The 27074-nt window shown below is 45.1% G+C and overlaps 2 protein-coding genes across 3 annotated transcripts in view; one reads left to right on the top strand and one right to left on the bottom strand.

Moving 5' to 3' along the window:
• Positions 1 to 838: 838 nt before the first annotated feature.
• LOC144166800 (nucleolar protein 12-like) lies at positions 839 to 14074 on the bottom strand. Its single transcript, XM_077696292.1, has 5 exons — positions 13918 to 14074; positions 12101 to 12206; positions 10353 to 10398; positions 4112 to 4316; positions 839 to 1096 (listed from the first exon to the last, which is right to left on the bottom strand). Exons 1-5 carry the CDS (start codon positions 13983 to 13985, stop codon positions 949 to 951), a joined length of 573 nt encoding a protein of 190 aa, XP_077552418.1. The 5' UTR covers positions 13986 to 14074; the 3' UTR covers positions 839 to 948.
• Positions 14075 to 14390: 316 nt separating this feature from the next.
• Positions 14391 to 27074, top strand: part of LOC144166799 (TATA-binding protein-associated factor 172-like) — an 89934-nt gene continuing 77250 nt past the window's right edge. For both annotated transcript variants that reach the window (XM_077696291.1, XM_077696290.1), the window contains exon 1: positions 14391 to 15095. In XM_077696291.1, coding sequence (XP_077552417.1) covers positions 15085 to 15095 — 11 coding nt within the window. In that variant the 5' untranslated portion in view covers positions 14391 to 15084. The remainder of the gene's footprint in view (positions 15096 to 27074) is intronic.

Below are 27074 nucleotides of genomic sequence, written 5' to 3'. Positions count from 1 at the left end.
CTGGTTACCAACAATAAGTTGGACAAGACCTTGTTAAGAGAATTGTGCTGTGAGAGAGAACTTCTGGAAATACCACCTGTTGGTCACTTCAGCAATTTGCAGGTGCCCTTTTCTGGCACACCATACAATAATTGAGATGTTATGGGGCTGTAAGTTGGGAGTATGCTCTCTTACGAAAGAACATTTTGTCATATTATTAAATATCAGCGCAGCTGCAGTGCCACTTCACAACATGTCACTTGATAGTGAAATTTTCAGTGCCTGGAAAGACTGAAACATGAATACCAAATGAACGACATTCATTTCTTTGAAGACTAACCGTTCTTCCAAAGTGTGTAACTTTGAAAAATTGCGCATAGAATTACAGAAAACAATGCTGCCAGTAGCGCCTCTTAGCAGTGTTCGTCTTTTGCTATTCTTAACATTTCTTGCACCGATGTGCTACGTATTCAGTCCCCCCCCCCTTCCTGGAAAAAGAATTGTATGAGCACCTCACAATTTAACAATGCAGGTTCACGAAAAACAGCGCAGACGACGGGACTAAGCAAGAGAATACACAACACAAACGCTGCTCTTGCAACACAACGACAGTGCCTGTGTTTTTATGCCTGCATTTTCTTGCTTAGTCCCGTCGTCTGCACTGTTTTTCTTGAAGTGACAATAACCAACAAGCCCTTCAACATGTTTTTCTGCATTTTCACAATGTAGCACTACAATCGAGATGATGCAAGAAAAGAGCCTTTTGGATCACAGTGAAACTGCTTTCACGGTCTTTCAGAGCCGCCACCTACAGAGCTGCCACATTCAAAAGCACCACAAAGAAACTGTTTATTTTGATGTGTCAGCAGAGAGTAAGTGTGTGTGTAGCCATGGAAGTATATATTACACTGGGACAGCTGTGGAGTAGAGGGCTATGTGCAGTGGTCACAGCAGTCACAGCGTCAATGATCATCGGCGGTGGGTGCGTGCCAGCTTGGCCTTCTTGGTGGTGCGCAGCTTGATGCGGCGCAACTTCCCCCGCACCTTCTTGTCCTTGTGCAGGGAGGCACGCAGGTTGGCGCTGCAGTCGCCCATCTGCCGGTCCAGGGCCTTCAGCCTGCGCAAGGAGGGTAGGAGAAACTGTGGAGGGACATTCCTTACGCTCTGCTGCTACTCACCATGACTTCTTTCGTGTGCAGTGTGGGGATCATTTTGGAGGGTTATTAGAGTGAAGAAAGGATGTGAAAGAGGGAGAACACCACAGTGTAGCAACTCCTTTTTTTTATCTCAGAGCGAAGCTAATGAAGAAATGCTGGCACCAAATGTACCTCTTTGGGTTCTTTTTAGCCGCTCTGAGTCTCCGCTATCCCATAAACTACAATGGACAAATTAAGACTCGCCAACATGCAGCTGATGGTAAATTAAGGAGGATTCACCTTATCACATTTCTACGGGCCTTCTACTTCACGGCTCACACGCTTAAAAACCATCGTGTACTCATACGAAAAGCTTTAAAAATACATATGAATGTTCATAACGGCCTAGCTTGTATATTTTTGGAACATGTCTAGCTTGTATATTTTTGGAACATGTCACTTCTGTACTGAAATAAAGAACTAAAACTGTCACTTGCTAAACACCTAGCGCCACCTAGTGAAAACTAGATAAACCAAAATGTGTCTCTTGTTTATTTTTTATTTCAATAACGAAGAGAGGTATTTCTGAAAGGCGCAAACTAGGCCATTAGGAACGTGTCTATTTGTTGGCAAACCTTTTCGGACTGGTACACGATGCTTTTTAAACCCACGGATCACAACGTCACAAGTTCCATAGGAATGTGATCAGGTGAGTTTTTCTTGAAGCACCACTATTGTCACCCGTTTCGGTTGCAGCTGCTGAAAGCCTCGAAACAAGTGCGGGGGGCGATTTACACCCAATTGTACATCACTTTTTTTTTTAGTTCAAAGCAAAATGCCACCCAAGACAACAATGTTACCAATGCTGGCAGAATCACGGCACCTGTTGCCAACAAACAGTCCTACGCTGGAAAATGATGCCCGTTCCATCGGAAGTTTCTAGACGCCAGCCACGCAATGCCCCAGATGTCATCTTCCAATCCTGTAAGCGTACCAACATCAGCCATCGTAGTGAGTGACTCGCAATGCGCCTGCAGCAAACTGTCTTCAGACAACAACCCATATTGCTTTGTCAAGTTCAAGCCGACACAGGCCCCCAAGTTCAGGCCGACACAGGCCAAACCTATGCATACAATGGTGCATATTGAATGTGCACCGTATGCCCTGGGATTGTTTACGCAAGCCCTACCTCAGCCCCATTCCCAACCCTACACTAGCATCACAGCAGGAGAGGCTGGCCGATTACAGCATCAGTGGGCGGGTAAGCCTGATTGATTGATTGATTGTAGGGTTTAACGCGCCGACGCAACGCAGGCGATGAGGCGCGCCGTAGTGGAGGGCTCCGGATTAATTTTGACCACCTGCGGGTAAGCCTGATAGCCTATGCAAAAGCCTGCTCTGGCTGGTGATCTTCATAGTGCTGTCTTGAACTAACAGTGTCTTGACTCGTCACCCACACACTCGACACAAGGCTCTGAAAGAACCCAGAGGCCACTTTCACGACCACCTACAGCCCGCATCCTCAAGCTCAATCAAAAGACAAGCCCCGCTGCAACAGGTCTGAAACTGCATGGAGGTAGGATCTGGTTGAGGTAAGGTGCAAAAGAAGACAAACCAAATGCCCGCACAAAATTTTCTTTTTCGTTATTATTGTTGCTGTGCATCAATTTCGCCCTGTTATTTTTTCCACACACCAATGACAATGATAACGACTGTGAGTTTTTCTTTCCGATTCAGAAGCATGCTGCCAAGAGGAAAGGGGCAGACAATTTCCGGCTTGACCAACTAAAAGCTTCTATGCCATGCACCTCCATCTACGTGGAAATTGAATTATCTGACTTCCCATGGTTACTGAGCCTTGTTTCGCGGCCTTTTGAAACCAGAACCGCAATATAGGCTCAAAATGGGCTCCCAGTAATGTTTGACACTTGTGCTTGCAGCAATGCATCTTCGCATCCCCGTGAAGCGAACCATATAAACGTTCAGAAACCCAGTTTTGGTGTTAGCACTCCTTTCATGCTGCCTCAATTGAACATCTTTTGATTGTAATTGAAATGGAAAAAAATACACGGACCATCAAACATGCTCAGATGCTCCTCCCCAATCTTGACACACAGTCGCTTTCTTGAGATAAGTCTGCCACATTTAGCTACTTATCTGTCTATTTATCTGTCATCATTGCTCCTCATAATGGTAAATTATGTGTACGAGTTTGTTTTTTTTACAGTGAAGATGTATATGGCTGGTTTCTTAAAATTTTTCCGTCCACAGTTGTGCCGACAACGCATTTAAAATCTTGAGCCAACTTTCTGGTGAATGCTCTGTAGCTCCCAATATAATGTAGGCATCTTCAAAATAGAAAGAAAAAAAAAAGAGAAACATGCTGAAATTGGCAGCTAGGATGACTCGATCATTACACCGAGTTTCATTTGCTCGTCATAATTAGTTATTTTTTAGGGACTTTGCAAATGTTAGGAAACTGCTGCTGGCTGTCAGTAAACAGCCATCTAAAGAGTGAGTATGGCTACAGAAAACAGCTGTAACTCTTGTTTAATCGAAAATATCCAAAAATCAATTATACGACAATTGTCTGCTGGTACAACTCTGTCACTATGCCGAAGTACACCTACTTTTCATTATTAGGTAATCCACAGTGACATTGCAAACGTTTTAGAATTCCCACCTGCCACCAATACATGAGCTTCTACGGAAGGGAAACAGACAGCCCCACGTTGGTTCGCTAGGATAAAACCCTAATGCACGTATGCAAAATCGAGTCCTTGGTGTGCCCCTACTTCATTTACCATTCCTTGGCAAACATTCCGTTAAACGGACATTCACATCACACACCCAGCCCTACCCCTCATGTCTTTTGCTTAATCTTAACTAGAATGTTTGTCTTTTTATGCCTAGCATTACCTTGTAAGTGTTATCACTAAGCAATCATCAATGATGCACTCAAGCCGTCTTGCTCCCCGAATCTGCACCCGCCTTACCTCCGCTTGTCGCTGTCCTTGGTGCGGCCCTCTGCAATCTCGTCGTCAATGTCGTCCTCGTCATCGTCCTCCTCGGCCGCCTGGTTGTTGCCGATGCGCACGTCCCCGTACAGGTCGGTGCTCTCCAGGTTGGTCACCGTCACCGTGTGCTCTGGCATGTCGTACGTCACGGGCTCCTCTGCCTGCACATCGGCTGCTGCACTGCCTGCAAGGTGTGTGTGAACACGTGCGACCCATCAGAAAGGCTGCTACCAAATGTCAACCAGTGTATGGATTCTCGATTAATCTCAGCGCAACACGTAAATTCTCGAATACCTAGATCCCCTTGTGTACGCTTGGAAAGTGAAAGGTCATAAAACAATGCTTGCGGCAAAAATTTCCCGAGACATTTGAGGGGAAAAAAAAAAAAGAGAACTGGAGATTAGTTTGGCCTGGTCCGATTACACAAGCGAAAGTAGCTGAAGGGCAGTTTGCCAATTGAATGATATGGCTAGCCAAATGACATTCTGCACTGCGAACGCTCACTACCGTCGTTTCGTCAGTTTCCGAAGTCAAAGTTGAAGGCAAGGTGTCCAATGGCAGTTCTAAAGTTTGCCACTGTCGTTTTTTTGCATCCCTCTCCCGATGCTCAGCTCACCAAAGTTCCCGTTCTTCACTAGTTTCAGCCTGACTCTTTGCACGCTCCAACTCGCATCTCCGCTTTAACTCGTTAGCAATTTCCGAGCGATGTTTACAGCATGGTCCGACACATCAGGCAGCTGTCGAAGCAGAGGCGGGCAACTGGATTAATTGGTGATGGCGGCAGATTGCGTGATCAGCCCACGGCGAGCGCATCTTCACAACTCAAACATTCGCTGTCACATGACGTGTCTCTTTCCGCCTCACAAGCCAGTCGCTCCTTCTACTTCTCCAGCTTGCTGACAGGAGCCAGTACTCGCCCACACAGCGGCTGCCGCGAGTCGTAGTATCACTTCAAGGTCAAATTCTAATTCTGGCACATGGGGAATCTCACTGTACGAGGCCAATATTGCTTTTGCAGTTAAAACAAAAGTGGCAATTGACTTATCGCTGGCAGAGTCACAGAGTGCATGAAGCATGACAATGACCCTTCAGGCCACGGTGTAAGATATATTATTAGGTGAGGACACAGCTTACAAAACGAACGTGTGCTCTTCGTTTTGATAAAGTCGCCAAGCTGGCGCCGCTGAGACCGTTGATTGCAGCGCCCTCCAGCGGCAAAGAAAAGAAGCTGCCCGAGCGCCACCCACTCGGAGGTGTTCGGATCCCTTCGGCTCCTTGTCGGATCTTCTCGGCAGCTTCCGTAACCGGTCGTCTGCTCGATTTCTGCTCGCCGCAGCTTGGCTGGTTCCGCCGGCCGGGGGTGCAGACGATAACTTGAAGAAAGCCGTGCGAAAGCCTTTGCACTCGGCCCGGTGTTTCAACGTGTTCTAAGCATGTGTTTTGAGTCAGTAAAAATCAAAAGAAGGTATAAAACACTAAACCGAAGGGAATGTGCGCCGCGGTACTCGTTGATCGCTCACACAAATGAGATTTTATGCTGCGCTTTTTATGCTTGCGCAAAGAAAAAATGGGGTGCAAATGTTTTATTGAGTACGAACTGCAACGGATGGCAAGAAAACGTTATTAACGTTACCTGCGATCCTAAACGAATGAATGCGTGCTCTGCAGCCATCCCCAGCAGAAAATGATGCTTCTTGCGGTCAGCATTTTTCTGAGAGTGCGGTTGCGCGAAAGGGTTCTTTTTGGTGCTTTGAGGGGATGTACTACTGAAAGTCGAAGAGGTGCGCACTCGCAAACGATGCAGTGCCGTCGACTTTACGGTTGGCTACAGCACCCCAAGCTACTTCGTACAAGCGGCGGCAAAAGAAAGCGTCCGCTGCCGGAACAACGCCCCGACATACAAGGAAAGTAGGCACTTTGTGAAATGGATTAAACTGGCCGCGAGTACGCTGATATTTCTTCGTCGTAAATGACGTTGCACAACTGGGGTAAGTCCATGCACGAAGCAGCGGCGACGAATCGATGTTGTCAAACTCACTGCCGGTGTCCAATGTTCTGAGGAGCTGCGCGCGCGTCTTAATGAACTTACGACGCCCGAAATCTCGCAGCTGTTTAAACAATGCAATAAATTACGCGTTAAGATCACGTTGTGTGAGCTCACACGGTGAGCAGGCACGCATGCCGCTGGTGCCTGCGAACCACCTGGCTTCGGACAGTCGTTGTTCAAGTCACTTGAAGCCTCGGTTGCTTCGAAGCTTAGTTAAGAGTTCTGCCACCAGATGTCCTTTCGATCAAAGGTCCACGCGCGGCGCCAAGGCGCCACCAACTCTATTTGACAGATTTTTGGGCTGCTGTGTCCACACCTAAAAGTATATCTTACACCGTGCTTCAGGCTGAGCAAGTCTGCATACAATGAAGCAAGCTGGCATGCCTAGCAGAGTGGGTGCAGCATTTCTTTGCCAATGATACGTCCCCTGTGCCAATATGTGCCTAACGAGTGGCATGAGAGTGTGGGCTGTTTTTTTTTTTCTGCACAGGCCCTATCTACTGTTCGCAAATGTTTCAAGTGCGGGTGTGTAAATAGTGATTTTTGCGCTGATTTTGTTCAAATACATATAGTTGTGAATCAAAGAGAATTTTCAAATCGAAGCGAATAATGAGCAGCTCCCAATAAGAAGACTGAAAGTTACAATTTCTGAAGCATGGTACAGTAACTGGCCTCAACAAAAACAAAAGGCCCGTTAAAACGGTTTTGCAAACTTTTTATGTTGCGCATAAGAAGCACAAAGAAGCTATCCTGCTACTGTTGGCTTTGCTGATATTAGGTTTCACATAGGGGCAGCTTTCTCGTGGCGACTTGAACCACAAGTGCTTCAGTGTATTAGTGTAAATATTTCAAGAAAGGTAAAAGGCAGTAAAGGTAGGAACATAAACCTTCATGTCAGCTAAAAAAAAAAAAAAAGAAGAAAAGAGAGATCAGCTTATGGTGCAACACAAGGCACGAAAAATTAGCCTGATTCCTAAATTCTCGCCTGCATGCCTTCAAGATTTGCATCATCCCCCACTTGGCACTTGCTCTTGGCTCCCTTTCCCAGTACTTACAACTCATGAATTTCGCTTTCAAGATGCACCTGCACTGTGCATGTCTGAAAACGTACAATAGAGTTGGGTCCAAAATCAGCGCAAGTATGATAAAAAACGCAAATGACTGATGACAAATGTGCACAGCAAACCAGCTTCGCAAGGCCTGAGTATCAACCACTGCCTGCGTGTCAAGAAGGTTTCAACTCGGTGTCATGGAGCTCGAAGCTATAGAAATTCATTACTTTTCTTATGTCCCGTATAGAAACGAAAAAGAGGAACATTACACCGCTACAAAAAATATCAATTTGCGCATCATTTGATAAGAAAAGCGGAGGGCTTCTGGCTATGACAATACAAGGCTGGGCTTTCTATCTGTTGACTGGGCCAGCTCGAGGAATACCACATTATCAGGGTTCAAGAAGAGAAGCCCCAGGGTGGGGTTGGCTTGTTGCCAAGGAGATAAGAGGCCCTGTCCAAAAGCAGCACCCTTCCTTTTGCCATGAAAGGAGCCACGAAGACAAAAGACAAAATACAAGTTGGGTTTATTAGAAAGACTGCTGAGTCCCGATAACAATGATACCAATATCATCGCAATCTTCACACAAATAACGGAGATATGAAAGAAAACGTGTCGTGAGCAGTTGCGACCCCCTAGCCAATTTCCCGCAACTTTTCTATGACGTCACATGACTGGACGTCTGTAATGGGGCCCCTAGTTCCATTTGACCGCATCACTTGAATGCTAACGTGCAGTTAACGCATTGAAAACTATGAGTTAACGCACTGAAAATTATGTTTTATTGTTGGCCCGTATGACGTCATTCTTGCTCATAACACGTCACTGTGGCGCTAAATTTGAAGGTTTTTAAATACTTCTTGCTTTTTTTTCGTTAAAAAAACACCTTTTGTGGCTGTAATGGAGCTGAGTGAGATACTGAATCCTAGTTCTTTCAAATTAAATGAAGTTGTATTTTCTTTTCATGGCTCCTTTAAGCCGTGTATCATTGGAGTAGTGTGGGAAAGCCCACTACTTGCAGCCAGTGGAGTGTGCTGCTGCATGTTTTCCAACTTCAAAATACATAGAGAACTGACTTGAAATTTTTGAATAGCCCTAAATGATTCAAAGCCAAATTCAATATTGCATTATTCACTTTGATATTCAAAAGTTGCAAATATTCGCACACTCCTTTTGCTCATTCCTAAGCATGGGTCTCTGGCAGGCTTCTTTTCTTAGCACCAGCGCCTGATTCTCTCTAGAAGATGAGAAACTAACACTCGTTATCACAATTTAACATTTCTCGTCACCCCACCCCCCCAAGTCCCTGATTCTAACAGTATCGTTCATTCCTGTAGAGCTCTTGGGGAGCACGCAAAATCGCCAGGACATCCGCCAAGTGTTGTGCGAACTGAATTCCTCAAGCCAATGGTTTTAGCTGAACACATTCTCCAATGAATCATGCACAGAAAACCAACCAAACACTGCCCACTTGTTCAACTCAAGCAAGCTTGCCTGACCAAGAGTTGACACAACACGCAAGAGAGCAGGGTGGAAGAGGTATACGGTAAGAACCAAAAGAACCAAATGCGACGTGTATTCGCACTTTCCAGCAACGGTGGCGCCGCCGCGCGCCTTTTTTCCGAAGCTGTTTGTAGATGATCGGCGTCCCGGGCGAAGGCAGCCGGAGCGTCCAGAAACGTGGGGATTGAGAACGCAAAACCAAAAAGCAGTCGAATGTTTTGAGTACCGCAGTATAGAAATCGCTCAGTTGCCGGGAAAAGCCAGCTTTCATACCTTTCCTAGAGATAAAAAGCCCGAAAGGTTTGGATAACTATGCTCCGCATTGGAAAATGTGTCAGCAACACAATGGGGTTTGCAGTAGTCACTTCACGAAAGCAGATTTCTTCGGGAGCTATATCAGTAAGTTTAGTTCGCTCTCTAGTTATTGATGGTGTGTTTTTTGTGCAGGTTGAGTGTGTCGTTTATTAATAGATGGTCTGCAGCTACTGAAACCGCGGTTGAAGAAAGGCGCCGTGCCGCCACATAACATTCTATATGCGCACGCACGAGAAGAAAGTAAAACCAAGAACCAAAAATGCTGCATTCCAGTTGCATTTTGTACTTTGTTGGGTTGTTTTTGCTTCGTTCTCTTTTTAGCATGTGTGATTACTGTTTTGAACTTGCTGTTTTTTTTTATTTCTCAAACCGGAATAGGATGGCCACCCAGCGCTCCACTTTTTAACCCAACTCCCCTCCCCTGTTTTCTTAATAAATGTTTTCAACAACAACAACAATCTTAAACCCCCCACAGGAATGGGCGATGTAGGTATTTGTTATAAATAAACAAATTTGTTACTGCGACATCGTCGTTTCCGACAGCGCGCTGAAAGCACATCACGGCTGATGTAACAGGCCCTGCCGTAGAGGCGTTAGCGTTTGATATTTAGTTTCGGTATTATACCTGTAACCTGCATAAATGCCGTTGGATCTTTCCTTGTAAAAACAGCCCACAAAATTATACTTTACTCGGATTATGCGTACTTAACCCGACACAATTGCGCAGGTGGCAATAACAAAACGTTGTGCTCGGTTGCGCCTTTGCTTGGCGCCTAATAAATATTCGCAGAGTGTGCTTGAACAATTTTACGAGCATGGATGGAAGTGTAGCATCCTTTACCGAACCTTTAGTTCAAACAAACGTTCACGCAGTGCGGTTGGCTGGTGACGCCATTCGGTTGCAGGCACAATCCATCGATGCTCAGCATGTCATCGGTTGCCTCCCTGATGCCGCAAAACACTGTGTGACTGGAGTTATAAACTGCATCGCCTTCGACAAAGCAGTTTCGTGTCTCACGGTCAAGGGAAAAGATGGTCTGAAGAGACACTAATGGGCCCGGATCGGCTTTTTCCTCCAGACGCGCCCGCTAACGCGACGTCCAGATCATCGTCCTGTCCTCCATTTTGGGTGCCCCGTCGCGCCACCTATAGTCGCTGGAAAGTGCGAATAGTAGTTCAGAGAAGCAAATTTGGCAAAGAGGTGCTTAATGATTACTGCAAGGTACAGCCCTCTCAATTCAGCATGCACCATCCACATTTGTGCTCTGCTGAGCCACCAACCAAATGGTGGAGAGTGCTCACCTGCCACTGGCTGGTCTCCGAGAAGGCGCTGCAAGATCTCCCGCTTCTGAAATGCAGATTTTGGGGCAGCAGATCAGCACTCTGCCACCACAAACATACGTCGCACAAGGTAGGCATGACAAAAAAAAAAAAAATAAATAAAAGAGAAGTTTCCAATGAAAACAGTCCTGTAAAACTTACCCCACAACTCAAAACACACACAATAATGCTTATGCAAATATAGGTAAGCATCTTGAGGTTTCATTACCGCCCTTCCCCTCATGCTTTGCAGCCCATTTCAAAAATAAGGAAGGAACTCTCTTACCAGAACTGTGCACAGTTCTCACACGAAACCTCTACCTCTACCAGCTACGCTATCAGTTCAACGGGAAAGCAGCCTGCATAGAAGAGCTGTGTCAGTTAATGCATTTGGGCCATCGAAGATTATCGTTCCAGAGGCTTTGATTGCAGCACTCCTAGCCATTAAACTGAGGATATCTTGGTGGATGCTCGCCCAGTAAATCCCTTTCGATCCCATACAGGGAAATGACCAACAGAAAAGATCACACACACACTTCATAATAGCGTGTAGGTGTCCTGAAAGTGAATGTTTTTCAAGTTCAGCAAAAATCTTTTTACATTTACAAACAATTACCTCAGCAGAATTTTTTTTTCTTTTTTTTCAGTTTGATAGAGGTCCAAAATGTACATTTTTACCGCGAGGTAATTTAGAATAATCGAACCGTCAAAGATTATTTGAAGGCAAAATGTTTTAAGAACAGTTTTTACAGGGCAATTTAATTTCATCGTCACCATAATTTGACCTAACTCAATATTATTAAGGTCTAACACCACTTCCATAGCATCCACAATTTAAAATTGCCTCTGTCAGAAGGAAAATATGTCAAGTGGTGAAAAATGTTGCCATTCTTCTTTTGCTAATGACGGTAATGAAATAAATTTGACACCGCAGCATTTCAAGGTACATGCTAATCATTGCAACAACCACCACAATCATTAATGGACACTGATTCATATCTCATGATCATCCCAATAACGATACTGCACAGGTCTAATCAGAAATAATTCACTAGTGGAGAACTTCGATTGACTGTGGGGTTTAACGCACCCATGCAACGCAGGCGATGAGGCGCGCCGTAGTGGAAAGCTTCGGATTAATTTTGACCACCTGGGGATCTTTGACGTGCGCCGAAATCTCGTACACAAGAGTGTTTTCGCTTTTCGCCTCCATCAGAAAAGCGGCCGCCGCGGCCGGGAATCGAACCCGCGACCTCGTGCTCAGCACCGCAACGCCTTAGCCACTGAGCCACCGCGGCGGGTGCTAGTGGAGCACTTCACAGTACAGGGTATGTTTACTGTCTTGAGGATGTACGAAGTCTCTTTTTATCCAAAAAATCTCAATTTTTCTCTGTATTACAATAAGAACAAATTGACAGTCTGCATATGGTTCTTATTTCATAAACCGAATTTCTGCTTGCAAAAAAAAAAATTCTTTTGGAGTCTAAAAGCTTTTCATCATCTTCTAATTACGTCTGCTTGATTCACTATGATGCGTAACAGACTGCCACTGTGTTGCACTGTGTAGCATGGCCTTTTCAGGAATTCATTTGCCTTTATCCATTTTTTCCGACACGATACTTGCAAAGAAACTGTCTCAAATAAAACGCAAGCAAAAAAACCAAAATTTCTTGGACCTATCAAACCAACCCAAATGTTTTGTGACAGGTGGGCCAACAAGAACGACGTACCTCAGCGCGAAGTCTTCGCTTTTCCTCCTGGGCTTTCAGCTTGATCTCTTCCTGTGCCTTCTTCTGCCGTTCTTTCTTGCGCTTCTGGAAGCCAGTCAGGAACTCGCTGCAAAGAGGAAAAGAAGGAACTTCCTGAGCCACCACTATTCCCTGCGTTGCTACAATGGTAGGATCCACTATTTCCAAGTCTCTTGAACCACCAAAAATATTGACACTCGTGGAATTTTGACCTTCGTGCAACCAGTCTCCACCCTGGCCGCCCTCCTGACCTGCACCGCTGGGTGCATGGACCGTGTCACCGAACACTCCTGAACTTTATACACGAAACTAACTTGTTCGTGTTTCTGTAAGCGCCTACATCTATTATGTAGCCGGGCAAACTTTCGAATTTAGAAAAAAAAAAAAGACCACCTTGGAAAAGCAATTTGTGCAGTAGGTTGCAGGACTGTTGATGCTTTTGAATGAAATCAATAACGCAATGAGACAGCGTCTTTGCCACAAGAGCTATGGATGAACAGATGATAGATACCCTTGTGAGTGCCAACTGCCTTGATGTGGTCGAACACTTTGAAAGTGTTCGAAGTTGAAACACGTTGAAAGATAAGTTGAAAAAGCCTTTGTAATGGACTGGAGATATGGAAGGGCTCAGACTCTTCCTACGTAAGTGAACGTAGTAGCACAGTGCACAGAATGTGTATTCAGTAGCTGTTCAACCAAACTGCAATTGTCACAGCCATGCAATTTCTGTGCCTGGTTTGTGCGAACCACCTTGGGCCTCCCACTGCTCTGCAGCTCACAGGCCCGATATGTTGGATCTGAGTTTGCCTTCAATGGCAATATTCACTAAAGCTTTCCATGAAGAAACTTCGAAAGCTTGCACTAGCTGGAACACACTTCAAGAGTGGATACCAGCTAAACCCTTCGCATACAAAACAAAAGGTGCTTTGAGTATGTGTGTAAGGTGAAGATAAAAGGTCTCTACGATTTGGCCTGCACTTTCTGAACCAATTCACTAGGAGGCGTTGTTCCGCACCTCTTTCCTTGGTAGTGCAGGGAAAGCCATGAACTTACCCTGAACTCCGCATTATTAGCAAATAGAAGAGAAAAAAGTAATCAAAAATTGAGGATTTGAGTACTGCACTGCTTGAATGAGTTCTACGACTGCTGCCAAATCTAAGACACCGTACGATTCCGTCTTTTGATAGCACGTCCCGTACATCACGGTTGTGTTGGTTTCTCTGCTCTATGAAGTAACTGGGAGTCGACCATTTGTGGTGCGTCTCGTGCTCACAAAAGCATGATTCCATTTTTTTTTTCGCGTATCTCAGAAGTTTTTGTGATCCTGTCCGACACCAGGTTTTTTTTTTTTTTTCCTCCAGTAGTCGAAACTGTTCTGTAAACTGCAGTTATGCCGTATAAATCTGCTTGACTGCAACAATGTAGTTTGATGAATGTGAGCACGCATGGTTCAAAAGTTAAAAGCGAAATCATATTCGCTGGGTTGTGGGAAATTTAATCACTCAATGAACATAGAGTGGACTGCCATGCGTTTCGCTACGCGCTGTGGCTATTCGAAGCCACGTAAGATCGACCAGTTCCTAGGCGAAACATATAGACGACACAGCAATGTATCTCGCAATCTACACTGCACGGAAGTTTAATTTAGTATAAAGGCCGTATGCGTTCTTGCGCCATCAAAACACACAAGAGATATCGGACATGCTTGTCACAACTGACGCGTACAATGCACGTGCCGTGCCATCAAATCTCATTGGAAGCCTGACGATCAACTCGGTCGGTTTCTTACGGATACTCACCGGCGCTCCCTTTCATCAAATACTAAATGTATTTTCTTGGGCGGCTGTTTGGACCGCTTTTTCTTCATGGTTTCAACGCAACCGTGGAAGCACGCAGCAGAAACACAAACACCACGCCGTTCGCCTTTGCGGCTGCAGCTTGTATTGAAGTCATAGACAGATGTTACAAAAGCACACGTTACCCTATTTTCCAAGTTCACAAAAATAATTTCAAAAATTAAGAAAAAGACAAGATACAAAATATACAACTCTAATAATGCGCTCCAGGATGGGTTGAGCCTGGAGTTTGCAGTTTTAAGCTTAGAACTTGTTCCCGGCATTTTCACTTTTCTTTGATTCAAAGGGTTCACTACCGCCATCAAAAATCGTCTGCTTCTCACCGACATATACGCCGCCTATGGCCATGGTGGTTCCTGGTTTCTAGGCTGCACTCGGCACGGACCAATGGGAGCGCCCCATCCTGGTATATTTGGCATTTGAAGCAAGATGGCTCTCAGTATAAATATAAGATCGGCTATTTCCACATCAGCCTCGATTAATTACCAGACTGATGAGATTTCGTCGCGTTTGCCCACCGGAAACCTCATCTACGCGCAGTGGGACGTCGGTTAGGCCCATTTTGGGTTCGCGGACGTGACCCGAACGCACCGAAAACAGCGGCCAAACCTCGACGACGCGGACCCCTCGGAGCCAACAGCAGGGCCGACTCCATTTGCACGAGGCGGGCACGCGTTCTTCGATCGAAGAAAACGACCCGTACGGTTTAAATTCCGCCACCCCCGGGCGACCGGCCTGGGGCCGTCGCGGTTGCCAAGTGTTCAAGACCCGAACGTGCGTGCAAACGAAGGTGGTGACAGCGTGAGTGCCTCTCGGGCTGTTTCGATCGCGTCGGTGTGCTAACTTTTGACAAACAGTGGCCGTGCGTCCCTCGCAAAGAGGTCGTGGGATTTCATTAACGCCTCGGGTCATCCAGAACGCCCCGATCGCCGCTGGCTCCACGTGAAGCCGTCTGCAACTCAACGCGCAGCAAAGTGTATCCCTGGGACTCAGTTTTGCTCTAGGATGCCGTCGCTACAGTAGCGACAGCCCGGGGTATCATGCCGAGGTGATGGACCCTCGACCGGATTCCCGTTGCCTCTGACCACTTTGCTTCGATCAGCCCCCAGCATGACGAGCAGGTATTGTTTCCTTCACGTCTTCCGCTCTGGGGGCCTTGGGTTGGCGAAGCAGCGAACAAACAACAAAAAAGCGAAACAATGATCTGGGTTGTGCGGGGCAACAACAGCGTCGTCTTCCTGACGCGAGGAGCGCAGCGTGTTGGAATCGCCGCGGCGGAAGCTTCGAGTTACGTCGCCTACGTCTCGATCGCCGCCCGCAACCAACACCGGATAGCGCCCGACCAAGAAGTCGTTGAAATCGCATCTTCTCGTCTTCGGCATTTCCTCTGTCCTTACTGCGCCGGACGCGCCCGGTTAAGACGATCCGGCGCGTTTCCGAAGCACGTTTGCTCGAGCGGCGTGATACGAGGCCGCGCTGCGGGGCTATTTTATTGTCCGGTCATTTAATCGCGTTGCATACTCGTTGGAGCGGTGTTCGTTGTCTGGGTCATGGCAGCTGCGATGGGTTGGTTGGTTGGTTCGCGCGAAATCGCGCGTTCCGCACGAGCTCGGAGCGCGCATTTGTCGTCGCTTCAAATTTTTTGTTTTGGTAGTCGGGGTGGTGTGATTCCGGAGGGGCTCGTTGAACGTTCGATGTTGCAACCGAAGCGACGACTCCGCTCACAAAGTCGCCGCCGACACGCTTTTGTAGAACATCTGCGTGTGTGTGGATTTTAAATTCGTTAGGGGGAATTCGAGAGCACCCGAAACGATGTGCCCTTGCGCGCGAAATTGCATTCTCTAACTCCCCGATTCCTACGCTTGCGACCGAGCTCGAATCGCTGTATCTTTCGTAGTCGCGCTTTCAACTTCACTCTCCCCCTTTTCGATATTGCATTGCTTTCATTGCAATGCCATTTGATTTTTCTTAGTGCACGCGCTGTTGAAAAAGGACTGGTTCGAGCAGCCTATACCAGCACGCCTCTCTTTTCTGTTTCTGGTGAAATCCCCGGCGGCCAGGAATTCCGTTTCTGGCTGAATCCTGTCCCCGGGATAACAGGAAATCCGGTGCTATCTGGATATTCCGTAAATGTAAAAGAAATTATGCTGCTCTTGTGGGCAGTTCTTGCTTGGGGCTTCCTTGCTTGAGGCAGGATTTAAAAAAAACAAAAACAAGGTACGCGAAAGGAAGGCTGCTTGTTGCAGTGAGGCTTTACGATTGGCCCCGTTCGGGTGTTGTTCAGAGCTCCGCACATCCTGCTTGTGTGTCCTTCCTGTTTCTTCTTTTTTTTTTCGCACACTGTCAATACGTTGTACCCGTGTCGCGCCTTTAAGGGGCCATGCAGACAAAACACAAGTTTGGGTCATTCGAAAGGTTGCCTCGTTAGAATCGTACTGACACCACTTTTAACGCACACGTCGCTGAAATAAACTATATAATGAGGGAAAAAAGGGAATGGCTGTGCGACCGACTAGCCCATTTCCTGCCACAGGACCTATGATGTCATATGCCCAGCTATGCGATTGGCTGAGGCCGGAAAAAGCAAACGCAAATTAGGCAGGGCTTATAAGCTTGCCGAATGAGCTATTTGTGCTTAAATGTAATGCATATTCATTTTACGGCAGTAAGATTGGTGCATTAAACAATGAAAGTTGATTTGATTGTAGGGTTTAACGCGCCGACGCAACGCAGGCGATGAGGCGCGCCGTAGTGGAGGGCTCCGGATTAATTTTGACCACCTGGGGATCTTTATCGTGCGCCGAAATCTCGTACACACGGGCGTTTTTGCTTTTCGCCTCCATCAGAAAAGCGGCCGCCGCGGCCGGGAATCGAACCCGCGACCTTGTGCTCAGCAGCGCAACGCCTTAGCCACTGAGCCACCGCGGCGGGTTAAACAATGAAAGTTGCGAAAATACATGTATGCATAGAAGTACTGATGCGCACTGCTGTTGGTACTGGGCGCACTGTGCTTGTTCTAGCTGCACCGCAGTCCGCCGCTTTGGAGTTGTCTTACACGACACTGGCCGATTGGCGTAAGTGACATTGTCTTACGCAGCCCTGTTTGTCAAGCATCATACCCCATATTTCACGAAACGATTACTTTCTACTGGAGCAAAAACAAGCCAAAACCAAATACTGTCAGAGACAAAGCAACGGCGGACAACGGTCCTTGGATGAGTACGGTAGTGCCATCTGGGAGGAGTGACGGTAAGCAACTCTGCAGAGCCTAATGAGTCACTGAAAGTTCATTCGAATACCTGCCCTTGTGACTACATGGCAGACATCATGAAAACACACGATTTGGCTTGAGAATCAAAATTTTAACTTAAATTTATTGATCTCTCAATGAATAAAGCGTCCTTTGCTTCCGGACAATCGCTGGGGGCACCATGAAACGCGAAATCTTTCGAATAAAACAAACTTGTATTTTGTCTGCATGATCCTTTTAAAGCAACTCCAATGTGGCATGTGGTTTAAATTCACCATCAAGTGTGGCAATAGTGCATCACGGTGCATTCTTGTGCAGTGTGCGACTTTTCTTTGTGTAGCTGTTCTTCCTCGACTTGCACTGTGGGCTTATCCTTTGTGTTTGTACCGGGGGGAATTTTACTGCTTTTGACTAGTCAGGTAGGTGATTTGAATAACCCTTACAGGTGCTATTAGGGCGTGGTGAAAACTGCATTTGCTAAACCAACGTATTGGTACCTGCAGTGCATTTCGTTTAAGTTGCACTCCTTAAACTTGCTCTTTTTACGGCTGGGTGCAGCCACAAGTACAAAGATCCAGGTGATTGGGTCAACTGTAGCAACTTTGCACGGTTGGTACTGGGTCATGTTAGTTTGCCAGTCCAGAATGTTTCTAAATAGTAAACGGTCAATCCAGCGCTGCCCTGGGAACAGAATTGCTATGGCCAAAACAAAAAAAGTAGGGCTGGGCAGTAAAAATGACAAATAAGGGGTACATATTGTTTTTGAAAGGACAGGTGAGACAGGTACAGGCTATATAAAGTAGGGCGAACGATCGGCCTTGGGGGCAAGGTTTGTTAAGCATTTTCTCTACATTCCGTGCACACAGGTGTTCGGGCTTGGAGCTCAAAACCAGGAAGAGTGTTTCGTGGCAGTTGTGCGGCCTATACCTTGATTTGGTCGAGTGCCTCGAGGCTAGGTTGGGTACTGTTCTTTCTTGGAGCTGTGTGCCCTTACAGCACCAAAAATGATCGGGCCTGTGCTGCCTAGAAAAAAAAAAATTAATGCCTTTTTAAGAATGGGTGCAGAATCGTGCTGCCATAAGGATAGTAGAAAGAAACCTACGGGCAGAAAGGGGGGGAAAATGGGGTAGAAGCTCCAAAGTGGGAGTTGTGAGCGTGTGTAAGCATTTGTTCCAAATGCTCATGTGAACAGGTGCGCTGCCACGTACATAGCTTTGCCTTGGGGGGCCCTAGGGCTTTTTTATTTCGTAAAAAGCCTTTTATTGCATGAAACTCTTGTTATAGCAAAAGCTCATAAATCCTATTAATAAATTCCGCAAATGGAGTGCATCGTGCTGTGTGTTACAAACATACAGGTTTCTGTGCGGTCCCCAGAGAACGCTTGCGCATTAAGAAATGGTAGTGTCCTTGGACAGTAGTGTCCTTGAACATTGCTTCTCATACCGTTCCCTTACACTAGGAAGTAAAAAACTGAAATGATTGATGCACTTGCATTAACTCTCATTGCCCAACTCAGTTTAGCTGCCAAATTAATTCTGAGCTGTTTTTTTTTTCTATGAGGCTCTGTTTTTTTTTTTTTTTTATGAGGCTCTTACAAGGAGTTAAGGATGTACAAACATGCTCGTGTTAGTGCCCTAAGGGCCATTTTTAATTTCTTCATCGATTCCAGAGCGGGAGAGGTACTTTCTAATCACGGAAGCCCTGCCGTGATTGGCTGTTTTTTTAGCATGATAGTAATTAAGCAATTTGGAAGTCGAGCATGCGCTGCTCTTCTTAATAAAAATAATTTCCTTAAATGAATGCATAAGTTGAGTGTCACTGGCCCACGAATAAAAAGAAAATATCTGTTTTACAGTGTACCAAATTTCACTTCAACGCGAACGGCTGGCACATTTTTTTCTACGGTTCCGAAGTCTGGAACTGCAAAAATCTGGGAATGCAATTTTGGTTGCAATTTCCAATTTCTCTTAAAGGGACAGACAACTGATTTTTGGGGAGTACATGTTATCTAGCTTATGTAAAGGCCAGCTTTTTATATACTGGGGTAGCCGTAAGGAATTTAATTTCTGCACTAAAATTTCTGAAGTCTGAAACGTTGCGCCAAGTATTGTCTGAACGTGACACTACTGTACGTGTCCAAACTCCGTCGCTTTCAATGTGTAATTCGAAAACCGCGAAAAGGGATAGAAAAGGTTGCACATTATTGTTGTTTTAGCCAGGGACAAGTTTTTAAATCCCTCTTATAACCTCGCATGCAGTTAAAAGTGTGTTGCCGCACGGCTCACTGACACGGTTGCCAGCATTCCTTTTTCCGGGCTACATATGGCTTGTAAATCTAAAAATTCCCATTTCAAAAGTTCTGGGGTGCTATAAGCAAAACCATTTCGGGTTGAGGTTTTTTAAAGGAGTCATGAAGACAAAATACAAGTTGGGTTTATTAGAAAGACTGCTTAGTCCCGATAACAATGATACCAATATCATCCCAATCTTCGAACAAATAACGGAGATATTAAAGAAAACGTGTGAAGCAGTTGCGACCCCCTAGCCAATTTCCGCTATGACATCACGGAACCTTGTGCGATTGGAGGACGCCTAACTGACCTGTCGCGACGACACATGACTGGACGTCTGTAATGGGGCCTCTAGTTCCGTTTCACCGCATCGCTTGAATGCTAACGTGCAGTTAACGCACTGAAAATTATGTTTTATTGCTGGCCCGTATGACGTCGTTCTTGCTCATAACACGTCACTGTGGCGCAAAATTTGAAAGTTTTTAAGTACTTCTTGCTTTTTTTTCGTTAAAAAACATCTTTTGGGACTGTAATGGAGCTGAGTGAGATACTGAATCCTGGTTCTTTCAATATAAACAAAGTCGTCTTTTCTCTTCATGGCTCCTTTAAGTGATGCCATTTCATTTGGGATGGAGAAAACATGCTCGGCAAAAGTCGGTTGTCTGAAGCCTTAACTTCGCTGCGGTCCAGACTGAAAAAAATGAACTTCCTGCTGGAATAACTAGCCACTCGAGCCTCACCTGATGTGGGTTTGGCCTGTGGAAGCGTTTATCGCACTTTTAGAAAAAAACCGTGGTCGATATTGGAGGGTATTCTTTTCTTTATGCACTATATTTCCTCCCGCAATGTGTGGATTATGACATGGGGTATCCGCTGTTTTGCTCATTTTCGTGCTTGTTCCTTTTGTTATTGATGTTGCTATCACTGCGGCGTTAACGGAGTAAAAAAAAAATTCTGCTGCATCTACATTAGGTGCATTTGAGTGTCGACATTCACCCATTCCCTTTGTGCATTTTTCGTTTCACTCTTTGAGCTGTTTGTCACAGTTTTTTAAGCAGATGAATCAGCGTCTAAAAAGACGATTTGAATACTTTTTCTGGCGGTCATAAACATGTTGGTGCGTACAGGGATGGGGTATGTCTGGGTGGGGGATTGCCCTTTTTGAAGTGTCGAAGTGTCATCCTTCGCAACCCATTGTGGGCGCATTTGTTGCTTGGCTCAAATAAGGTTGCATGAAAAATGAGGGTTATTGACTTGGTATCTTTCTGTGGACATTTCATGGATGACAGCTGGAATAAGCTTCTGCCATTGGTTTGTTTGGTCCTTTCATTTCTTTTTTTTTTGTATGTTTGAGCCAAAGAATGTAAAGACCCACTACAGTTGCTAAGGTGTTGTGCTGCTGAACACGAGGTGGCGGGTTTGATTCCCGGCCGCGGCAGCCGCTTTTCTGTTGGAGGCGAAAAGCAAAAACGCCTGTGTGTTTGAGATTTCGGCTCGCGTTAAAGATCCCCAGGTGGTCAAAATTAACCCGGAGCCCTCCACTGCGGCACGTTTCGTTGCCTGAAAAAAAAAAAAAAAAAGAATGTAAAGTGTGCATCTTCAGCATGGACGAGGAACGGGATACATGTCACACAGACACCGCGATTTTGCCCTATGTGCCACCTAGTGGTATCTCGTAAGGTAAGAAATAATACCAATACTGCGCATTATGCCACTGCCACCCACAGTTCTTCAGTGCATATTCCCCTGAATGTGACACCCACATACCACCCCCATTGTCAGTTATATGATTTGCCTGCCTTCTGTCATCTTGACGATGTGGGGGGTGTTAATTTATCTCGGTGCAAACTTTGGAGGTGTGTATTTCGAACAACGAGGCAGACTTCGGATCTCTCTAAATCGGGCTAGCGGGACCTCGTGTTTTGTAGCATATACATGTGCTGTGCAACGAGCAGTTGAAAAAAAGTAATTTCCGGCATTTAATGTTTGCCTGGCTGTGTAAATCGCCAGCAAGAACTGCATTCAGTCTTATCTTTCCGTATCTTTGAAATCGCAATGCGCGAGACAGATTTAAACGCCCTGTAAGCATAAGCTGTGATGGTAGACATCCAATTTGCTCCGAGCAGATTCAGAGGTGCTGGCGAGATTTGGACACCTGTGTATGAGGGTACAGTAATTTATTTCTCACTCTAAAATGTATCAGGGATATACTTTGCCGTGTGTCAGAAGCCCCAAACAAAGTCTTGGCAGTTGTCCTATGTTTGAGAGGTGCTGTGAATACTTGCATGTCATGCATATCAGAGCCATAATGACAGCTCGTGACTACTGCCCTTGTGCAGATTATTTCGACTCCTCAAAATGCAGGAATGTTCTCGTTGTCCTCTTGTCCACCATTTTTCAATTACTATAGCGTTCGTAGGAACAGCTCTCCATGTTTTGTGCCAGTTGCAAACCTACCCAGTGGGCTCCATACCAGCGTTGCCAGATGGGGATATTCAGCACCAGACAGTAAAAACCTGGGGAAATTTGGGGGATACTGGTGAAAAGTGTTAAAATGGTGTGTTACTGCTTAGAACCATGGTTTTCTTTCCTTGAGTTAAAACGTTTCCAGCTCCTGAACACAAGTGATTTGCGTCATTGGACTGCATGTGTATTTTAATGGTTTCCATAAGTGTTTTTGGTTCAAACGAAAGCTCAAATGCGATATTTTGTGTTTGGAACAAACCACACCGCCTAACATCCTTCAAAATTACTTATGCAGGACGTCCCATTAACGTTTGCTACATATTTCTCAGTGACTTGTTTTGTATGGCATGTTGATTGTATAGTAACCAGCAAAATGTTAAATTCTCGCGTAATAATTTGAGAGAAATGTATGTTACACCGAGTCTTACGTGTGAATATCAAAATTGGAGAAATTACAGCAACCACTGTACTGAATGCATGGTAACTTTCTTGTATAGTCAAGTTGATAGAAAACGGAGTAAGTGTTCTTTTAACTAGCACTGCAGCAGTTATGAATAAGAAATTTCATTTCACTTCGCTCAAACTTATTTTGCTGCAATCAAAGTCTCCCCTCCACGATGTAATGGACAACACAAAGCAAAAAAAACACTCCTCTTGAAGCCTCTTTTTAGACTAATTGCATGCTGAGAAAAGATGCAGGAGCCAGTATTATGTTTTAATCAGGCATATTTTAGTGCTGGTGAAATTTCGACCTCGGACTGGTGTTAGTGTCTGTACAATCTGGCAGTGCCATGCCATGCCCTGATGAGGGGGATTCATAAACATGATGAAGGGATTGAGCCTTGGCACTTAGCCCTGCAAGCACAACTTTAAACTATTAACTCTGAATTTCTCGTCAGGACTTAAATAGTGCTGCCTTCACTTTTACTTTTTGAAGGATGCAGCGGTAAGTCGGAAGTGTTCTTGATGAACTCCTTAATGCACTACCGGTTACGCTTTTTGTCCACCTCCTTGTTTCTCTGCTTTCTTGTTGCAATTTTTGGGAATCTACTCGTCACTTTCTCTGTTTGAACCAAACCCTGGATGATAGCGTACTTGTTAACCTCGCTAATGATTGCAGTGAATATTTACTCTTTTTGATGTATTCATTCCTTTTGTGTAGTTTGAGGAGTTGCAAGCTCTAAAAACTTGTGCACATCATGGTGGAGGTGAAAATTGAAAACACTTACGTGTCGAGGTTTGGGCGCACGTCAAAGATCCCCAGGTGGTTGAAGTCAGCACAGAGCCTTCCACTATGGCACGTCTCGTAACCCAGGTGTAGCTCGGCATGTTAAACTAATCTCTCTCTCTCTCTCTCTCTCTCTCTCTCTCTCTCTCTCTCTCTCTCTCTCTCTCTCTCTCTCTCTCTCTCTCTCTCTCAGCTGGGCTATCACTTTGGGGAAGGGAAAGCCATGCCCTTGGCGTTATCCCATGCAGCTGCCTTGCATTGTGCATTGACAGCCGAATTCGTAGCAAAACGTATGCATGAGGTATCTCGACTTGCCAGATGGGGATGTTCTATGGGGATGTTCTATGTTCCGGGCCGCTTTCGGATGATTAACGTGTACATCTGCATGCTTCAGGCATTGTTAAGGTCTGCTAAGGGATGCAGAAGGCAAAGAAATGAGCTCATCGGTGTTCCTGGACCAACTAGTTTACAAACTCACCCCTTTAAAGACAAAGTGACAGCCCTTTGTCATACTAGAAAAGGAGATTACAACGTAAAGGTGGCTCCTGTCACACCGGGCTGTCTTCTTCTGCGATGTCGCAGAATTTCGAGGTCTCATTAGGAAGACATGCAAGATTTCAGAGCAATGAATAGATGCTAAATGTACTTGGCAAAATGCTGAAGTGCACCTGCACCTAAAGTTTCTGGTTGGTTTTCATTGGCTATACATCTTAATTTGGAGAACAGTATGGAAAAAGAAAAGCTCAGAAACGAAACACGCGGGTATGAGTGCTAAAGGCTAATCTACTTGACGAATGTTCTTGTAACACATTGGAGAACATTTTATACCCAAGCATTGTAAAACAGTTGAAATTGGGCTCGTTGCTCGATCCAAATCAACAAGGTTTTGGATAAGGTGTGCCTTATATCACCTAATTAACAGTACTTGTTCGTAAAGTAATGCCAAACGTTGGACAGGCGCTCGGTTGTAGTTCTGGTTTACATTTATAACTGTTTGGTCTCCCATGCATAACCTGGGCACAAAATGCAGTCTTTGATTTGTAATGAAGAAGTTCTTGATTCAATTTGTCTAAGGAAGTTCAAGTTTCATAGTTTTATGAATTCGGGTTACACCTAGGCAATGAGGTGGGCCTTAGGGGAGGGCCACAAGATGATTAAGACCACCTGGGGTATCTATCTCTATGGGCACTGAAATCTTCATATGTGGACGTTTTGTGTTGGCTGTTGCAGCGGGGATGAAACCCCTGTCTGCCCTTGTGTTCAGCAGCACAGCGCCTTTGCCACTGAGCCGCTGTGGTGGGTAGAATATTTAAATGGAGCACAGTCAGATATCATTGGCTCTACGGCCAGAGTCTCACGGGAATCTTCCTTGGGCCGCTGTTCTATAAATGGGATGTTGGGAAAATATAGGTTCATCCATGCACTTACTCAACGACAATTGTATCATGTATGGAGACGCGAAAGATGTTCAAGACAGTTGGACGCTACGATGTGGCGTACGTGAAATACAGATGTGATGTCCGAAGTGGTGAATGATGGGAGATGGGGGACTGCACATACATGTTTTTTTAAAGAGAACGTTATATCCCAAACAATGTTACCACTGTAGGCAAGTGTACATAACAAACTGTTTAGCAGTTTAAGTATCTGGGTGTAGTGGTTGCATGGGTGCTATGCTGCCGATTACATGACAGAGTCGCAGGAACTTTCCTTAATGTTTTAGAGACTGTCTAAAAAGCCTGTTTTGGATTAATACTAGAATATTCCAGCACTATGTAGGATCCGTCAACGGATGTAGCTAAAAGAAAATAGGAAAGAGCTCGGAACCTATCAGCTCGGCATGCTTCTGGATATTGTACAAGATGTAACGGCATGACTATTCAAAACAACACTAGGATTGGGGGAACTGGAGCTAAGCAGAAAAAAGCCGAATCTGGATTTTTTGCAGACATGTCTCGGCTTGTGATGTCTACTGATGTCACTTAAATCGGTGGTTTTCTTGTTTTTTTATTTAAAAAAAATCATTTGTTGCGTTTTCTTTTTAAATATTACGCGTGAAAACATTCTAGGTGCGCTTGAAATGTAATTTTTGCGGTTTTGCGAGCTCGATAATCGTCACCGCTATCACAATCAAATGACATTTGTTTCGCCGTGTAGACCGGCACGGCCGAGCCGAATGTTATTAACAGCCCGTGACAGGTAATTGTTTTCTCCATATGAGATGGCGCAGAGACTGAATCATGGTTGTAAAATACGTCTATGTGGGCGAAGAACTATACATAAATAAATAACTGCATAAGTAAATAAATAAATAAAACTAATGTTGCAACTATAGGTCTGGTGGGGTAGTATGTTGGTTACATTTTTCTTTCTGTTTTTATTACTTTGGGCTACAACAAATGGCACAGTAGATGTTGAGGGGGCTGTAAAAGGTGCAGCCTTTGTGCTGAGACAAAAGGTGTATTAATTCCCCCTTGGCACCCGTGTAACGCACTTCCCTGAAATAGTGCTGGCACCTTGCAACCAGCGAGGTCTATAAACAGCTGGGAAATGAAACCTAGTTAGGCGGGCTTTGAAAGGCTGCTGCAGTGAGCGATCCCTGAATGGAGCTCAAGTAAGGCCTTCGCAGAACAAACTTGAAGGCCTTTGTTGCAGTCCGTGCAGAGGTGTTCAAAGTATGCGAAGACTGCTCGTTCCCGAAAAAGATGTGTTCAGTGGGGGCTGAATTGCGTATACGTGCAGCAGACTTTCAATGGCAGTCAGGGGAAAACGTGAAGGGATATTGAAGTTGAGGGCCAAAGTGGGGCTCTCACGGGAGCACATTCTTGAATAAAATATTGCTCCACTCTTTTAAAAAAGTCCTTTTCATATCTGTATACTGCTCTACTCGGGAGTGCTAAATATCAGAAGGATTATTCTTGTATGTAATCTTATTAGAAAAAAAAAAAGGCTTAGTGTCCTGTCTGTTTTTGTGTATCCCTTTTTTCGTGCTTGTGCTTTCTATTTGTTAAGAATGTGTCGTCAATCTTTCGGTTTAAGCAACTCCAGACATAGTAACTTCCATTATACAGTCTAGTCCACTTATAACAATATCCAAGTGCCAAGGAAATCCCATCGTTATAACCGATAATTGTTATAAGCGGGTTGCGAAATAAATAGACTGAACGGAGATCAAAGCATTCTATTCGCATGCCAGCAAGGTGGTACTACTACTAATTTTCGGAAAAGAAGCCACTGTCGGTCACCTTTGTTTGCCGCGTGTGAAGCTAGCGCAAATCTTTTCCAAGAGCATCTATAGGTGCTTCACCTAGCTGAGGTAAATGTACGCAGGGACTCTGTCACGCATTGGGCCTCCTACGACGACAACTACCTGAGTAGTCTGCGCAACCGCGTCATTATTGTCCTCACTGTTGCACTTTTGGTGCACAATATAACGTGATTCAATCGTTATATCCGATATCGTGGCACTGGAGCATTGTAATAAGCGGTTTAGTTTACCATTGAAAGAACACAAAGTTGACGGTGCCATAGCTGTTCATCGTTATTGTTATAAACGGTATCGTTGTAAGTGGACTCGACTGTAGCAGGTTACAGTGCAGGTACAAAATAAAAGGCTATGGCTGTCACAGGAAGATAGCTCAACAAAATACAGTGGAAACAAAAATTTCTTACGCAGTTAAGTCTCAACAATTTGAGCCTGATGCTTTCAGCCCTTGTTTCGTCAACTTTTAAAGAAACCCAGCTATCCAATCCTGTGTGGTGTGAGGCACTGCAGTAAACTTGCACACTGTTTGCCCAGAGTCATGTTCTCGCAAGTTTCATTGCTTTTGTTTTTTCCGTTTTGGCAGTATTTCTTTTGTTAAGC

The sequence above is a fragment of the Haemaphysalis longicornis genome, unplaced genomic scaffold (assembly GCF_048455015.1).
Source record: "Haemaphysalis longicornis isolate Haplotype H1 unplaced genomic scaffold, Haemaphysalis longicornis Haplotype H1 scaffold_19, whole genome shotgun sequence".
NCBI classification, from domain to species: Eukaryota; Metazoa; Arthropoda; class Arachnida; order Ixodida; family Ixodidae; genus Haemaphysalis; species Haemaphysalis longicornis.
This window is presented reverse-complemented; position numbering and strand designations above follow the sequence as displayed.

Coding starts and splice junctions, on each gene's coding strand:
- LOC144166800 (XM_077696292.1), bottom strand. CDS start 13,985: ATGAAGAAAAAGCGGTCCAAACAGCCGCCCAAGAAAATACATTTAGTA. Junction 10,399..12,100: donor AGCGAAGACTTCGCGCTGAG/GTACGTCGTTCT, acceptor TCTGCATTTCAG/AAGCGGGAGATCTTGCAGCG. Junction 4,317..10,352: donor CGGAGACCAGCCAGTGGCAG/GTGAGCACTCTC, acceptor CACACCTTGCAG/GCAGTGCAGCAGCCGATGTG.